Source organism: Molothrus ater, chromosome 3, assembly GCF_012460135.2.
Source record: "Molothrus ater isolate BHLD 08-10-18 breed brown headed cowbird chromosome 3, BPBGC_Mater_1.1, whole genome shotgun sequence".
Lineage (NCBI taxonomy): Eukaryota > Metazoa > Chordata > Aves > Passeriformes > Icteridae > Molothrus > Molothrus ater.
The window spans coordinates 58,393,867-58,411,749 of record NC_050480.2 but is presented as its reverse complement, the minus strand read 5'-3'; the positions used below and the strand labels follow the sequence as shown (position 1 = coordinate 58,411,749).

The 17,883-nt window shown below is 42.6% G+C and overlaps 1 protein-coding gene across 1 annotated transcript in view; it reads right to left on the bottom strand.

The window, feature by feature from the left end:
• MOXD1 (monooxygenase DBH like 1) overlaps positions 1-10,426 on the bottom strand; it is a 49,539-nt gene extending 39,113 nt beyond the window's left edge. Inside the window, exon 1 of the mRNA XM_036404563.2 lies at positions 9,981-10,426. Coding sequence (XP_036260456.1) covers positions 9,981-10,265 — 285 coding nt within the window. The 5' untranslated portion in view covers positions 10,266-10,426. The remainder of the gene's footprint in view (positions 1-9,980) is intronic.
• Between the last annotated feature and the right edge of the window lie 7,457 nt (positions 10,427-17,883).

Below are 17,883 nucleotides of genomic sequence, written 5' to 3'. Positions count from 1 at the left end.
AATTTACTCATCAGAGCTTAAAAGCCTTTAAGATGTGTTTGTGTACAAAACAGAATGAACAAAAGGTTTTCAAAAATGACAACACAGTGACAATCTGTGATGCCACATCTTTTTCAGCCACAATTTGCAAAAATCTGCAATCTGGAAAAGTAAAAACATGTTACATATATCTATCTAGCTATATGTCTGTATCGTTATATATATTCTATGGTTCATTTCAGAGTAGAAAAATAAAAATGAAGTCCTGCTGCCAAAAGTCCTGGTGCAAATGCAATCAAAACCATCACATTTGGACTGCCTACACTCCACTCTTTTGTCTAGTCAAGGGAAAAAGCTATATAGCTCTGAAGGCCTTTGAAATGTGGCAGTACAGAGGATGGATCTACCAGAGCCCAGAGAGGGTAAACTGGGCATCTGGGTTTCAGTTAAACTAAGGGAATATAAATTTAATTTGAAACTCTCTCAGGCCCAGACTACTATAACACAGAGCTCATCCAAATTCACAAGTTTCACTTATTTAATTCTGTAAAGAAAGGAGTGGGATGTTTTAATCCACAGCATTCCAGTGCTTTGATATCTATCACAGATAGTTCTAAAATGGGCTTTGTACTGGAACAGTTTATCCTTCCCAACAAGCAGAAAAAGGCTCTAACATGGTACAATCTTTTCCTACACAGATCTGGTTTTGCTACCCCAGACAGTTAGCCAGAAAACCTGTGTCTTTTGTAGGGTAGATTATACTGATACAAGTCCCCTGAATTTCATGAAGTTCCAACAGATCTACAATAATTGTGAAGTCCTGGAAACTGGATTTCTAAAACACTCACATGTATGTGGAAAAACCCACAATATGGTTTTATATACTGATTCTGTACTTGCATCCAGGTTCTCCAGTTTCTTATACACACAAAAAATATGTTTAATTAGGTTTTCAAACTACTCATCAGCTTTACAGAAGTATAAGAATTAGTTGAAGAGAAGAATGAATTCCCTATATTTTTCTTTTGGTCCTTTAAAAACTAAGTGTTTAAAAAAGCTTCAGAAGTGTTATTGGTCATCCTACATGATTACGAAGATGTTTGTTTCAGGATTTAGGTATGTAAATTGTTTACATGCGAAACATTTAAATTTATTGTACTTCCTTTGATAATATTGCAAAAAATGGCATATTGAACTCTGGACTAAGTTATGCAATCCATCAAATAATTAAGTATCTCCTTCCTCATATTACCTAAAAGTTGAAACAACATATGGAAAATGAAAAATCTTCCTGACATTACAAGATATTGTATGCTCTTTTCCAGATGTTAGGCAGATCATGTTATACAGTTTTTCAGATACCATTAGCCACTCTCCTTCTTAAAAAAAATACTTTGTGGTATATATGGTTTCTGATTTCTGTTCCACAAACAGTCAGGGAGAGTAATTTCTTAAGGATGTGAAAAGACGCTGGTTTCTCCTTTGAGAATGCAAGCACAGCTGCAGAGGGAAGCCCGACCCCAAAAGCCCCACCAGCTGTCATCACACACTGAAACAGGTGCTTATGGGACTCTCCCCCCAGATCTTTACAATGTACAAGATTGTTTTGTTTATGATATCAATTTCCCGTCCTAAATTATATATATCACCTTTCAACTTCAAGGAGCATAAAATAATTCTCAGATTGTGGCCCCATCCAGTAATCACCTCATGAGCTCAGCTTGTGGGAAACTCAGCCACCCCATTTATGTGCACTACCTTTCTCTAACTGGGCCATCACTGCTGTTCCAGCACCAGTCTAACACTCAAAAGTGGAAAAAGGGACAAGTCAGGAACTGGCAAGGACAGGAAAATAAGCTGTGTTTCCATTTGTCCTCACTGATGTTCTGTAGCCAATCCATGGAATTTGAAACATCCCTGTCCTGGTTTAGGGCAAATTTGGGAGGAAACTTCCAAAGGGACTCCTCTAGAAAGCAGATTCAAGTGGCCTCTCCCCCAACTGGTTCAGGAAAAGATTTCCTGGGAGAAAAGCGGAAAAAAACTGTTTATTTAGCAGAGTATTCACAAGCATAAAAAATTAATAATATCAAACAATAAAACCTCTTGCTGTTCTGAAGAGATGGCAAATTCAGGAAGTCCTTTTCGTGGGGTTTAGCTCAGCTCACTCAGTCTCTTATCCATCCCTCCTGTGCTGGAAAATGCCATGTCCTGGGCCACAGTGGGCCACAGGTGTGAGCTCCCGGTGTTTTTCTGCATTTTTTGGTCCAAAGCAGGCTGATCAGTTCCAAGAAAACAGTCCTGGGAACTTCTCTGCCTCAGCTAGCTAAAAACTAACCAAAAGCAAAGGAGAGGTCTCTCCTGCTCTCTCCATGCTGCAGACACCACAGTGAGCAGGAATGCTGAAGCTCTTATCTCTGCTTTTGAATACAGTCACCTCAGACATTCCACCCTTCTCCCCACTTCACTCTCAGATCTACTTTTAAAGGTGCAGAAACTTAATATCCAGCATGAACAGAACAGACAATTTCAGATACAAGCATCATAAAGGCACTCTAGGACAATCCCCAAATTATCAAGCTGATGCCAATGACCAGGACCAGAGACCTGGTAAAAAGGATCATGAAGATGTCACAAAGATGAAAGTTGGTGTACGAGAGGATTTATCTTAGTATAAATAGGCTGGATAAACTGCTACGGTAAGGAAAAGAATGGAACCAAACATTTGTTTGAAATAAGCACCAAGTTATGCCTTTCTGGGTTTCCAAAAAAATAACTGTGGTTAACATTTCTCTTTTTTTTATTGTTGCGTTCAATTTAAATGGAATCCTGCTGCTCAAGGTTCCAGTACACACTAGATGTTACCACCTAAAAGAAGCTGGTTTTACACTGTATTTGGCAAGAACCAAACAGAGCATGAGTTTACAAATAAGCAAACCGAACTGTTTTGCAACCTCAAATAAATTTCAGCTTGAGTTTCAGGCAAAGATCTTACTATGCTCTTATGCTGGGGAAAAGCAGAGCCCACTCACAGCAGCCAAACATGAGGCAGGAGCCTGAAAGCATCACTGTTCTGCGTAAGAACACCTTGAGAGCATTCCAGTTGACTGAACCAATCTTGAGATTGGCTGCAAATGAAAAAATAACCATACAAAAGGGTACAACAACAGCAATCAAGTAGTTACAGTAAGTTCCTAAAGTAACTGAGATCAGTAAGTTCACAGCCACTGTCCCATGGGCAGTCTGTTTATAATTGATTTATTAGTTTGAGGGGGGGTGGGGGCATGTTGCATTGGTTTTTTGTTCAGGAGTTTTTTTATTTGCTTCTGGTTGTTTGGGTGGGCGGGTTTTTGGGGGGGGTTGGGCTTGGGTTTTTGGGCTTTGCTTTTTTATCTACACAGCAGATTAGTAGAAGTGATTCAGTCCTTGCTAGAAAGCCTGGATCTCGCTCACATGGGCAGTTTTGAGAAGCTGTACACAATTCCTGGTACAACTCCAGGAATTAAACTAGCTGACATGTACTAGGTTGTGGACTATTTACTTCAGTTGTACTACTAACTCTGACAAGGACAGAAAATTTTTATCTCTAACAAATAATTGTGTGTGTCTGTACTTTAAATGCAAACATAAACATATACACAAAGACACACATTTCCATTTGTGTATTTACAGAAACAGATAATGCCTGTGTGTGTGTGTACATGTTCATATATTTTCTTCACAAAAGAGGGCTTGTGTTTTTTAATACATGAAACACAATTATTTATTTAGAAATATGCCTTTTCTCATTCAGACTTTAATACACTTCTGTATATTTCTTATATCCAGTTAAATGGTGCCCAGGGTGGCTTACAGCTGGCAGTGACATCCCTTTGTTTTTCTGAAATTCATGAGAAGTAAAACACATCACTTTCTCTGCACACAAATGAAAACACTGGAGTGTGGAGACCTGTCTAACTTAGCACAAGAAGGTATAAGAGGCACTAGTGGCTACAGGCTGAAATATGACTGTCCTGGTTTAGGACAAATTTGGGAGGAAACTTCCAAAGGGGTTCCTCTGGAAAGCAGATTCAAGCTGCCCCTCCCCCAGCTGGTTCAGGAAAAGATTTCCTGGGAGAAAAGTGGAAGAAAACTGTTTATTTAGCAAAGAAAATATTCACAAGCATAAAAATTGAATAGTATCAAACAATAAAACCTCTTGCTGTCCTGAAGAGATGGCAAATTCAGAGAGTCCTTGTGATGGGCTGTAGCTTGGCTTGCTCAGTCTCTTATCTGTCCGTCCTGTGCTGGAAAACGCCGTGTCCCGGGCCCCAGTGGGCCACAGGTGTGAGCTCCTGATATTCTGGTTTTTTTGATCCAGAGCATGGCCAGTCATTTCCAAGAAAAAGAAAAGCCACAGTCCAAGGTACTTCTCTGCCTCAGCTAGCTCAAAAAAAAAAACCTACCCAAAAGCAAAGGAGAGCTCTCTCCTGCTGTTCATGCTGCAGGCAACACAGTCTGTGAGCAGGAATGCTGAAGCTCTCATCTCTGTGTTTTTGAATACAGTCACCTCAGACAATCCACCACTTCTCCTTCTCCCCCCACTTCACTCTCAGATCTAGTTTGAAAGGTGCAAAACTTACTTCTGGGCTGAAAAGACAAATGGGGATACAATTCCACATCATAAAGTCACCCCATGACAATGACATTGCATATTGACATGGATAATTCGACATTGTGGTGGAGTCCCAAGGCCCTATACAAGTCTTTACATCAAGAATAAATGTCAGTTTAAGAGTTTATATTCCAGTTATATCAGAAAATATAAAGCTAGATTAAAGGCTGTCCTAACAGAAAGAGACTAGACAAAACATGTAACAAAGTGTTTTAAGGGAAAGAAAATCTGTAATGAGGAGATACTGCACGATACAATCTTAGAACTGCAGTTTATCACAAGGAACATTCCTTACATAGGAGCCACATTTATTCAGTACAAGTTTTCTCGGTTTAATTATTTTAATTACTTCAATTATGAGGAAGATTAAAAACACTTAGGGGATTTTCAAGCACAACAATTAGGGATGCTTGTTCCCAAAATTTCTGGATCTGCCTTAGAAAATCTCCCTTCCTCCCTTTCCTACTTCTGTGATACTTGTTTATATGGGGAATTTAATCATCCCCCCACTATTTTAAGTCTTTGCATCACTCACAGTGGCTAAAATTCCATTTTTTTGGGGAGATGTGAGAAAATTTCATTTTCTTGGTGTTTCCAAAATCCAAAGGAGAACAAAATATATGACAAAGGAAAAAAAAAGAAAAAACAATCCCAACCAAACACTTGAAAACAGTCCCCTGAAGGCCTGCAAATTACAAGCTTCAGAATTCTTCTCATCTTTTGTTCACCAACTGTTGCTTCCTTGTCCTAACTATTGTACCTCTCAAAGGGAACTACAAAGCACCCAGCCAGTGGAGATGTACACTGGAGTGTCTCTTTATGCCCCACATTGAAGCCAAGAGGGAGACATTAGTCATCTGGAGATTCTGCCCCAATGCCCAAAGGCATTAAATACCTCCAACAAAACACCGACTGAGATATGTCAGTGTGGCACTCGCTTCGCATCTCTCTCTTGGTGCCTTTCAAGTTGTTTTCTAAACACTTCTTTTGTTGCTGTTGGCATGAGTGCACTTAAAAGCGGCATATCGTTAAGTACTGAAAATGCTCACTGTTTTCTGTCCTTTAAAATCTCTTCCAAGTACTTCCCTGTGAGCAATTAAGCTAACTCTATGGGATACATTTGATAACAGATATTCTTTAGTTTGGGTGACAGTTAACAAGCAAGGCTCTAATGAATAATAAAGTACTTTTTAGTGACATACAGTCCCTATTCACCCTGAGTAGGGACTATTTTTGTGCAAGTTCAACAGAAGATTCTAACAATGCAACCCTCTTGTATAACTTGCACAAAATAGGCATTCATCAAGGAGGATTACTCTCCCCAAAATGGGGCTCTCAGAAGCTACGTGCTGTGGGTGGGGATGCACAATTCCAGACAGGGGTGGAGACCAAGGAAAAGGCATGGGTCTAGCAAGAAAATGCATGCTGTGTCAATTCATAAGCACAAAAGAGATGCATTAGGGGAAAAAAAAAAAGGAAAAAAGGAAAAGAAAAAAAAGAAGAAAAGAAAAAAAAGAAAAGAATGAAGAAAACTAGATGCAAAATATAAGGCTGCCCCAAGATCTTGTATGAATAGTAACACATGCTGCAAATGACCATGGAAATATTTCAAGGTAACATTTTGCTAAGAATGAGCTCTCCTAAATCCAACTCCTCCCTATAGAGACAAAGACAGCTCCCAGCTTTCCAATACCGACCCCCATGGGCATCTTCTTGTTCTCAAACATGCTCAGCCAAACGCTACACAATCTGCTGCTCTGACAACACAGGCTCTCAGTAATGTGTGAGAACAGTCTGTTCACTGATCTCCTTTTTCTCCTTCTGCTTGGTGGAGGTGCCTCCCTCATGACAAAGCACTAAGTCATGCATGTATGTATACACATATCCATTCTATGACTTCCCAAAATATGTCAAGGTTCCCATTTCAAGTATCAAACTTCTTAAATGTTAGGACTGTAAATGTATAATTCCCTGATCATTCCAATGCTCTTCAAAAAACTTTTTCTTCTTCTTTCATGACATCGTAACACTTTCCATCCTGATATATTTAGACAAAACTAAGCCACAGGCTTACAAACTGTTTTAGCCTTTCCTTATGTCAGACACCTTTTCAGATTAAATACAGCTCCAATACAAAAAAGCAAACCAAACAAACAGGTCATTGCACCCAAGTTCAGGATACACTGAAAACTGAGAAAGTAAAATCCAACCCAGGATATCCAGAACTTTGAGTTTTTTCAAGGCAAACACTGCCTGCTGATGGTAGTAATAGCATTTACTTGCTCTGAGAGGATGAAGACTAAATGCCAGAGGAAACATTTTTTTTTCTTTTCTCTGAAAACTACCTGGCAGTTTTCCTCTACCCCAATACATGGATCTTCCACAGACAGGATTATGTGCTTTTACCCGAACTGGCAGCTGTAGTCTAACTATATTTACATGTTTATTCCCAGAAGAGAACTCTTACCTCTGAGAACACTTTCTATTTTTAAAGAAGGTGAGAGAATTTGGGGGGGGGGGAAAAAAAGGCAAAACTGACCCAAGGGACTAGGAATTTCAATGCCCACTTGAAAGGCTAAAAAGGTGTTTCAGAATATCTGAATGTCAGGCCACTAACAAGCATCTCAAAACTTTCAAAGAAACCAAAAAATGACCCCTCTAAGAGTTTAGACCACGATGCACATTTTCCAACAGATGGTCATGGAATAAAAACATATTTCTAAAACCAAAAAGAAAAGTAAGTTCATTCATTATAGGGTGTACATATTTCATGGAGTTCAGCTAGGCATAAAACCACATCTTTCAAGGGTGCTATCTATGAAAAAATCTTTTTCAGTAGTAATAATCTAAATTATGATGGTATACACTTAACACAGAATGTATTTTTAAAATATTAACTGTATTTGTTTGTCCAGTAGAGTGAAGAATTGGATATTATTGAAACAACATCCGAGAACAATTTGTTCATTTTCTAGCAATCCCTGCTGCCTGACCAGAAAAAGCCTCTGAACAAATTTTGTTTATCATCTTTGTTTCTGGCCTTTCCTTGTTGGTGCAAGTATGGAAAAATTTTAACCGAGCAACTTTTAAAAAAACCTCAGTTCAGTTTAGAAAGAAACCATGCTCCCTAGAACTGAAGAAGGAATGGGGATGGAGCAAGCCTCAAGTGGCAAGCAAGCATAACAAAAGTATTTCTTCTTACCTGCTCAAAAGTGCAACAAAATAACTCATAGCTCTTAGCATAACAATTTGTGTACTAAATTAGTGTTTCAGGAAAAATATCAGTAGGTTTCTATTGGTGGGCATTTGCTACAGTCCTTTTCTATTTGTAACAGAATGTTGGTGGACAAAACCTGGTGGAAGAATGGAGTTAGCATGGGGCCATTTTTAAAGATATTGAAAACCTGTGAAGGGTGCTGAAAAAAGCCACAAAAGTGCTCTGAGTGCTGGGGGAAATGTCCTGTGATGCTAAAGAGCTCAAACTATTTATTTAACAAAAAAGAAAATGGAGCAGCGACTTGTCTCAATTGCAGTATATAAATAACTTTATGAAGGCGGTATGCAAGGGGAGTCGAGTTTTTAATATAGTAGAGAAAATGCATAGCTGAAAGCTAAACCAAGACAAACTAATCCTGGCAATCAGGAACAGAAGAGACACAAACTAGCAAGGGAAGTGATGGATCCTCCACCACTGGATGTCTTTACACTAGGTTTGGATGCCTCTCTAAAATACTTGCTTTAGCCTAACAGAATCTATGAACTAACCAGAAAAAAAAGCTGGGGTTTCTTTTAATGGTTAATAGGTGTGTCTTCTGAATTGCAAAGCCTTTCAGAAAGCCTTTCATTCTGTGAGTGAAGAGCTCACTGCTCAATGAACAGCCTAGAGTGGGTTTTTTTTACTATTATTAGTCTTTTATTTATGCTTCAAGAAAAATTATCTTCATTTTGAAATATGGAGAAAGCAATATTCTGAAAATCACTGGTCTGCACTTAAGGAAGACAAATATTTGCCTAAACTTCATACAGCAAATGAATAGAGAAAAGAAAAAGACATTTTTAAAGGAAAATATTTGTACCAAAAGCTCAATTCTTCTGGAAAAGTTTTGATTTTATAAAACCTTGACAAACAGTAGGGACATCATATTCTGCATTTTGTTTTCTTATGGTGAATTGTTAATAGAAAATCCATATTCTTATGGGAAAACCTCTTAAATTTAAGCAGCAGCCTGAAAGATCATCTAGCTCTAGCATAAAGAAGGAAAGACAGATGACTTCTCCTAGGCCATACTCTAACAATCACTCTGCTCTTAAACTGCGCCTCTGACTTACTCAAGCATCTGGGGTGACAACATGTCATTCCAGGCCCGACTGCCCTTTCAGTCATCCATGGGACAAGCTGTCTCTACTCCCCTGACCCCAGAGCAACTCCTGCCAGCTGGATCTCAGGTTGATGAGATGGGAGGAAAGGTGTGGGTCCCCTCCCCTGTCATGGCTCCTACTTCACCAGCCCCCAGTCCCTCTTGGAGGGGATGACTTGCTGTAAGCACCAGCAAGGCCTCTGTTCCACACTCCTGTTCCCAGACGTAGCCCTGACAATATCCAGACTACTACAGAAACATCCCAAGGAAATTATACCAGTAGAGTTGGGCACCTCTGAGATTGCTTTGCCAGACCAAGGACATGTACCAGGAGTCCTCCCAGTGGTTACTCTGCAAGTCCTTTCCAACTTCTGGGTCAAAACACTTCCAGGGGAGGAGAGGAGGAACACCAAGAACAGGAGCAGCACCGGCTGTGCGCCAGCAGAAGGGGACGTCAGCAGGCTTGGAAGCTGGTGGGATGTTGCCCTCATGCCGGGGGGATTAGAAAGAGCAAGCTCAGGCAGCACCGGGAGGGCCAAGCTCCACCAGCTGTTAGCAAGGTGAAAGGAAAGGTGCCCCACCTCCCTGGGAGAAACTCTGCCCTCCCATCCCTCTCCTCCGCGGGTCTAGGCTCAGCGGGCAGGCAGGAGAGAGTGCCCAAAGGAGAGAGGATAGAGCTGTTAACATCTTCTGGATAAAGAGCAAAGAAACCTGACACCTCTAACGAAATCTATGTAGAAGTTTAGAGGGAAGGTTGGCAAGGAGAGGATCGAAAAGAACTGTCTCCTCCAGGGGAAAGGAAGGCAGAAGAATAGGGATTACCCGAAGAGTAGAAGGAAGAAGTAAAGAGGTACAGGGATGCAGGACAAGAAGGCTGCAGAAGAAACGTGGGGCAGGGAAAGAAGGGCGTCCCGAGAGAGGGATAGCGCGGGGAAAGTGGGCGGACAAGGAGGACCCGGCTCGGCGGCCGAGGGGAAGGAGCAGGGCCTTACCTGCAGGTAGGGCTGGCCCCTCTCCACGCCCCCCACCACGATGTCGGCCGAGGCCATGCCGCCGCTGGCCGAGAGCCCGAAGCCCACGTAGCCGCGGGTGCGCACCTCCAGGCGGAGGGCGAGGGCGCTGCCGCGGCGGCCCCAGCGCAGGCGGTAGGCGCCCGCGCCGTCCAGCACCGCGCTGTGCGGGTAGCTCCGCGCCGCTGCACCGGCCCCGGCCCCGGCACCGGCCCAGGCACACAGGAGCCCGCCCAGCACCAGCGCCCAGGGGCGCAGCCGCCGCATCCTCTCGCCGCGCACCAGCGGCCGCCTGTGCGTCTCGGCGTGTGTCCGGGCGCGGTGTGCGTGTGCGGGGGCTGTGTGTCTGTGTCTGTGTGTCTGTGCGTGTGTGTGTGTGGGGAAGGGGGGCCGGGTGCCCCGGTCACCCCGCCCCCGCTGCGGGCGGCTCCGCGCCGGCCCCGTCGGGGCAGCACGCCCTCGGCAGCGCTTTGTTCGCCCCCGCCCCGGCCCGGCGCTGCCCGTCGGGGCTGGGCCGGACCCCGCCGCGCCGGGAGCACCTGCCGGGCGCTGGCCGCGGGGGCTTCTCGCCGAGATGCTCGGAGTTCGCGTTAGCGACCAAAACCCTCCTCCTGACCGAGGGAGCGGAGGGAAGGCGGTGGACGGGAGACCTCCCCGGCCTCCCGGCAACTCTAACTCCGCTGGAAGAATTCACGGGAGGAAGCCCAGAGGCAAACGAGCGCTTCCCCACTCTCGGCCGCCTCCTCACTCAGTGCGAGCGCACGGTGTTGCGGATGGACGGAGCTAAGCAGGAGATTCCCCCTTCGGGAGAGTTCTTTTGCATTTTAAGTGGAAAACGGGGACCCCCCCCCCGAGTGGTTTGCACTGAGACGGCTACAAAAGCACATCTCAAAACCGCACTCGCGTCCCTTGACGGCCCCGCAGTCATCCCCGGCGGCACCGCCGCTCGGCCAGCCCGGCCACGCGGTCCCCGACGCTCCCGCAGCAGAAGCTGCCTCCCCTTGCCCTGCTCACAGCATCACCGCCGCGGCGGGGGCGAGAGCAACGAGCAGAAAGATGCTCTTGGAGGAATGTTCCCCAGCCCTCTGCAAATCTGGACGGAAACAAAAAAAAAAAAAGCGTGGCACCCAAAACGGGAAAGTTAGGGACCACAAGAAGTCATATTGACCCTTGAAAGCTCTGAGCTGTATGAAATCAGTTTTAAAAGGAAGGTATGCTACTTGAAATGTGTTCCCATTTAAATGAAAGAGCCTGGTACTCAACCAAAAATGCATACTAATTCAGTAAAAACCGATCAAATTAGTACATAAAGGAAATTAGTAATGCTTCCCTTTTTTTGGCTTTTGCATGACAATATTTCACAAGTGTCACTAGGGTTTCTAGAATACAGCCACCCATTGTAATGTGAGGAATGTATCAAACTACAAAACAACTTTTAGAAAAGAAAATGCTTATAAAAGGATAAGTGCCAAAAATTACTTTTACCTAAGGCATCATAAGAAATTAGAGGAAAAAAATTTAAAGACTGGTGAAATGAAAGCAATCTTTAGAGGGAATAGATTAGTGTGACTATTCTTGCAATTACAGCAGTAACTTCAAAGGTACAGACTCAAATTACTGACAAAACAGAAAATTGTGAGATGCTGAGTGTTTAGATTCTCTTCTACAAAATCGTTAACACCTGCAAGTGGATATGGATTAATTTAAGGAGAAATTGCAGGTGTGTGATAGGCCCTGCCAAGGCCAAAGGTGTGACCTTGGCACCTAACTGGGGGCACTCAGCCTTTGTAAAATTGTGTGCTAAAGGAGGGATCCTTAGGACAATTCCAAAAGCGCACATTTATCTTTTCTGAGGGCAAGGATGATGAAGGAATGAAGAATGTTTCTTAAATGCAGGTTTTTTTCTTAATTTTCTAATAAGACTGTGCATTATGTTCTTAGAAACCCCTAGATAAAGTTTCAATCACACAGAGATGACAAACTCGCTCTTCAAAAGAATGATTGAATCTAGTACAAAATTAGTACAAAATTTGTACATCTAGCACAAAATTGCTACCTTTAAAGCACAGCAGTGGTATTGAAGTCCAACTAGTGTTTCCCAGAGCATGCATTGCATAAGCATTTGTACAAAAGAGTGCAAAATGTACTTTGAAGTACTCCAGCACTTCTCAGTTTGGTAAGGGTGGTGCTGATGACATTTTAGGAGCCTGTACACAACATGGGATGTTGTAGCACAGGGAGGGTTGATGGACTATCCCACACAGCATGCTGGGCTACACAGCACAACAGATAGAGATAGGGTTTCCCAACTAGCCTGGATGCAGATGCCATGAGGGAAGCAGAGCTGGAGATAGGTGTGCACTGCAGAGACTGTCAGAGGAACAGCTGCACACCCCCCCATACAACCCTGCCCCCTGCATGTCCAACCCCCTGCTCCTCTCACAGCAAACAGGCACAGAAAGAAAACTCCAACACACACAAACTTGTGGTTGGCTGGGTTCTCCTCAGTCATTCTGCCAAAAGCCAAAGCAGCAGGACCATCTAGTGCCTTGGACACACTGCAGTATGTCAGGCAAGACAGGCCAGAGTTTTGCTTTACTGGGTCTGGTAGAAGTGGTAACACTCACAGGGAACAGCTGTGCTATTTCTGGTGAGCTGCAGTGGCCATGGAGGGTGGGCAGTTCCACCCAGCCCAGCATGGGAGTCCTGTGTTGGCAGAGCCAGTGGCCAGGACATCCCTATTCCATGGCTCTGGAGCTACCACCAGATTGCTCCTGAGCTTTACTTTGCCTATGCAGAGAAATTTGGCATTTTGGAGACTGAGAGTTGGAATAGAAACAATGCTTGAATTCTTGAAATCTCCTATGAGACTAGATGATTTTGTCTGTGCAGAGCTCAAGGGTCAGCCTGCTACTTCTTTGCAGCTCTGAAGTCTGTACATCCCAAATCCTTGTGACTTTCTACCAAAACCTGGTGGCGATGCTATCCTGTCTTCCAGAGTTACACCACACTCAGCAGCACTGCTCACCCCATCGTGATGGCAACATTCAGACCAGTAGAAGTGCAGGAATAGCAGTCCTATTCCTTTCCAATTTCCAGCAAATATTTTTCCATGAAAATAAATCATCCAAACAGTTTTACAGAGCTGCACACTTGATCTACAAATACTGTGACAAAACCAACCTTTTTCAACTTGCTGCTATTTATAATCCCAAGAACAATGCTCATGTAATAAAACTTTCCTAGTAGAAGAGGCACTTTGTGGGTAGGGCTGCACAATTCCCAAAACTCACATTAGGAGACTTTGGCAACTTCATCAGAAATTTTTTGCATCATTAGGAGACCAAACATATGAAGAAAACACAGTCTATATAATTCTAAATCTAATCTTGGCCTATAAGTAATGCTGCTGGCAGGAGCACATGGATACATCAGGTTACCACCTTCTCTGAACTGAACCTCCTCTTCTGGAGGAAGGCAGTCACCTAACCAAGTCCAGAGAGATTCAGCAAGTGTTTTTCTTTTTTAAAAACTCTTACTACCATTACTAAATATCAGCTTGTCCATTTCTCCCTCAAACCATTGCATGACATGGTTCATATACTGAAATACTGATTAAAAAGTCACAGAATAATAGAATGGTCTGTGTTAAAGATTGGAGAGTTCCAACTCTCCTGCCATGGGCTGGGACATCTTCCACTAGACCAGGTTGCTCAAAGCCCCATCCAACCTGGCCTTGAACACATCCAAGAATGGTGCATCCATAGCTTCTCTGGGCAAGCTCTTCTAGTGCCTCACCACCCTCACAGGGAAGATTTTTTTTCCTAGTATTTAATCTAAACCTACTCTTTCAGATTGAAGCCATTCTCCCTTGACCTGTCATTACGTATCCTTGTAAGAGGTCTCCTCTTCTTCCTTGTAGGCTCCCTTGAGGTACTGCAAGGCCAAAATTAGGTTATCCCTAAATGTCTCTTTTCTAGACTGAACAATCCCAATTCTCTTAGCCTTTTTCTCACAGGAGAGGTTTTCCCTCCCTTGAATCAGCTTGGTGGCCTGCTTGGGACTTGCTCAAACAGAGTGATGTCCTTTTTGTGCTGAGGACCCCAGAGCTGGATGCAGCTCTCCAGGTGGGGTCTCACCAGAACAGATAGAAGGAAGGAATCCCCTCCCTCACCCTGCTGGCCACACTGCTTTTGAGACAGCCCAGGATACAACTGGATTTCTGGGCTGTAAGTGCACATTGCTGGGTCATGTCCAGCCTCTCACCCACCAGCACTCCTAAGTCCTTCTCGGCAGGTCAGCCCTCAGTCTGTTCATCCCCCAAACTCTGTTGATACCTGGTGCTACCTCAAGCCAGATACAGCATCCTGTACCTGGAATTGTTAAACCACATGAGATTCCATGCCTCAGGATAGCATCCTGTTTTTCAAGTGTGTGCTTCTCTACTGTTCCTTAATGAGTCAATTAATTATGAAGATTTGGCCTGATGATGGGTAGTGACCTATCACCTGGTTTATCCCTGCTGGTGTATCCTGGAATTGAGGTGTTCTTGCTAGAGAGCAGTCCAGCATGATCTGTGTGTCCCGTCCATTTGCAGGCAGCAGGATTTCTCAAAGGCATAAAAAGGTTAGGTTGCAGCCTATTTCTAATGTATACCTTGTACTATGTGACATGCTTTTAGTTAGTTGTTTGCTGGCCTTTCTCTTACACAATTTAGCCTCCATGCAGGAAATTCATGAATATTGAACATTGATTTTATACTAATAAAAATAATTAATTATTAACTATTAATTATTAAAAATTAATGCAAAGTCTTATAAATTTTTTTTGTAAAGTAGATAGCCAATAGCTATATCATCTTTCTAATAGAGGGCAACAAGAATTCTTCTCTCACCTGTGAAATGTAAATTAATCACCATTTATTTATCTTTTAAATGTAATGATTTTTATCATTGTATTGATCTCCATGAATCCAGATTTTGACATCAATGCAATGCAAAAGGGTTAGAGAAGCATTTTGCAGATCCAGCTGGAAGATTTTTACATTGGGGTAATGCTTATTCAGAATAAAACCATCTTCACTGACAATCCAGTTTGTGTTCAATATGGACAGGGAACTTAGAGCAGGAAAGGTTTTGGGTTGAACTGGATGTTGTCTTTGGAATGCTGAGCCAGCAGGATGAGTTCCTAGGAAACATTACTGCCAGCACAGGTTGAAGGGGTTAGAAAACTTTTCTGTCTTGATCCAAGTCCAATGCTTCAAGAGCAAGGTGGACACATTCCCCACCCATGCCTCTGTCAGCATCATACATTTCCTCAGGCACACATGATAACCTGACTGCCCTTAAACATGTTTTAAAGTATATATCTTAAAGAAAAAAAAACTTTGTTTGAAAAAAAATTTTGTTTGTTGTCTTAACCTCCTTAACTAAGGTGAAAGGACAAAGCACCATGCTTATTTTATTAATGCTGATTAAAGATGCACTGGGGAGAATAGCAATATAGCCATGTAAATGTGACAGAAGTGTGTATTGGTTTTTTAAGCTTTATTCCCATCTTGGCCTTTTCCCAAATACTTGAATTTTTTTTTTACATTTTAAAGTGGAAAATGCCTACGATTTAAGTGATCACTGTAAACAGAGTACTTGTATGAAGGTTTTTAGAAATTTTTAGTTCTCATTCTATGCATTTTATGTCCTTGTTTCGAATTTTTCTTTTCTTTTGCAGGGAGTACGAGAGAAGAAGACACAGTTGGTTTTGCTTTCTGATAGGCATACTGAGGAGATGCAAATTCTTCTTATGAAGTGATATACATTAATCACCAGAGCTGGAAGCAAAGTTTGAGACCAGTAGGTACAGAGGTGAACCATTTCTACCTTTCTTTCTTGATTCAGCCTGACTTTGGCTCAGGTTAGGATAATTTTGGATCTTTGCTGTGCTACCTACAATCTGCATTTTAAAAGTTCTGTTAATCTCAAACTAGTATAAATAAAGACTAGTTTGCTTTCAGCTATTCTTATGATGAGTTTGGACTCATGTCTGTTGATGTTTTAAATTACTTGCCTGAGGAGACAAAAATAAAATCATTGTTAGAAAAAGAATATTTATCCAGCCCTGTGCTCAGGGCAAAAGCAGACTGATTTAGCTTTCTTTTCCTCATCAGCAGGCTGGTTTCTGCAGATGTTGCCAAATTTCCAAATACCTTGACTCAAGTTCATAAAAACTTCTTACTTGTCCTGGGAGAGAAAACTGGAGGGCAAGAGTTTTATTAGACCAGTTGGAAAAGCCAGAAGGCTTTACAGCAAAGAGTTTCTCACTTCCCTTGGTTGTGGTTGTGGTCTTTTCCCCTCTTTTATGAGCACCTCTGCAAAAGGAGGCACTTAGATGCAGTGTAATCCTGGGCACTGATTCATAGCAGGTCCCACAAGTGGATACCTCAGCAAAGGCATTTTTACACAGGTCTCCTCAGGTGTGGGGAAGAATTAATTCCCTTTCATTTGAACTAAACGTAATTTCAGGTTTTTTACTTATCACTGGGTGTATCTGCTCTGGTGCTGATGTTCTGTGAGGTGGAATAGCTTTTAACATATGTACTTTTAAGGATAAAGTACCATTTTAAAATGGTTGCTTATGTTTCATATATATCTTTGTTAAATTATTTACAATTCCAGCTGTCTGTCCATCTGCCACACAGGACATAGACAGTTTAAATGCTTTTTAGCATTAGATATTAGATATAGAGATCTAGATATATAATATTTACATATTAGGAAAAAAATTCTTAATTGTGAGAGTGCTGAAGCACTGGAACAGGTTGTTCAGAGACATGGTGGATGCTCCATCCATGGAAGTGTTCAAGGCCAGGGCTTTGAGCAAACTGATCTAGTGGCAGGCATCCCTGCCCATGACAGGGGGGTTGAAACTTGATGACCTTTAAGGTCCCCTCCAACCCAAACCATTCTATGGATCTATGATCTTTGCTGTTTGCTCCTCTGCTCCTATCAACATCTGGGAGCACCCTCACTAAGGTAAAACCAGGAAGCTAAGTGCATTTCACATTTCCAGAACTCATTAAAAGTCTTTATCTGAGTAATGCACTTCTCAGGTAACAATTAACTTTCTGAGACCACCTAAGCCAAACCCTGACTCATGGGCAGGATCACCTTTTTCCTGTATCAGACCTGAGAGGTGTCTGTCTAGCCTTCCAATTATGATATCTATCAGTGCAATTTTTTTTTCTCTTCTCCTTTCTCCTTCTCCCTTTGTGTAGAATTAACTCTGATCCATCATCATTCCTCTTGTTAGAAAGCTGTGTTAGGTGGCTGATCTTGGAAGCAGCAGTTTAGGCCCATGACTGCTGTTCTGCACCTTATGTGTGGGAGCCAACACGGCTGCTTTTGGAGGGGAGGAGGGCACTTCCTGGCCCCTACCTCTCACTGCCTTGTTTTCTGTCTTGATCTTGTTCAGAAAGCAGCTGGTGGATATAGGTTTTCAGCCTGTGTGATTTTTGCCAGAAAATGAAGAGCATCCCTCCTGTGCAGCCTTCACAAAGCTCAATTGGCATCCAGTATTCTAAATCTAGATAAACAATCTCTACTTTTTTTTTCCCAATTGGACAGATGGATTCAGAGAGCATAATTGACCTTTGGGTTTAGTTTCCTCCTCTTGTTTATAATGTTAAAATTAGCAGAACAAACACAAAACAGAAGGCAAGCAGAAGGAGGAACTTGGTGCCTTTGGGGGCATGTGTTGCTCTGCAGAAAGGGAGAGCATCCCCATGCTCTACCCCCTGTGCAAACAGCCTGCATAGCCAGTCAAGCCTATAAATGCACACAAAAACCAAAAATGTAGCAGGGTGCCAAATCTCTGCATCTTCTGGACAACC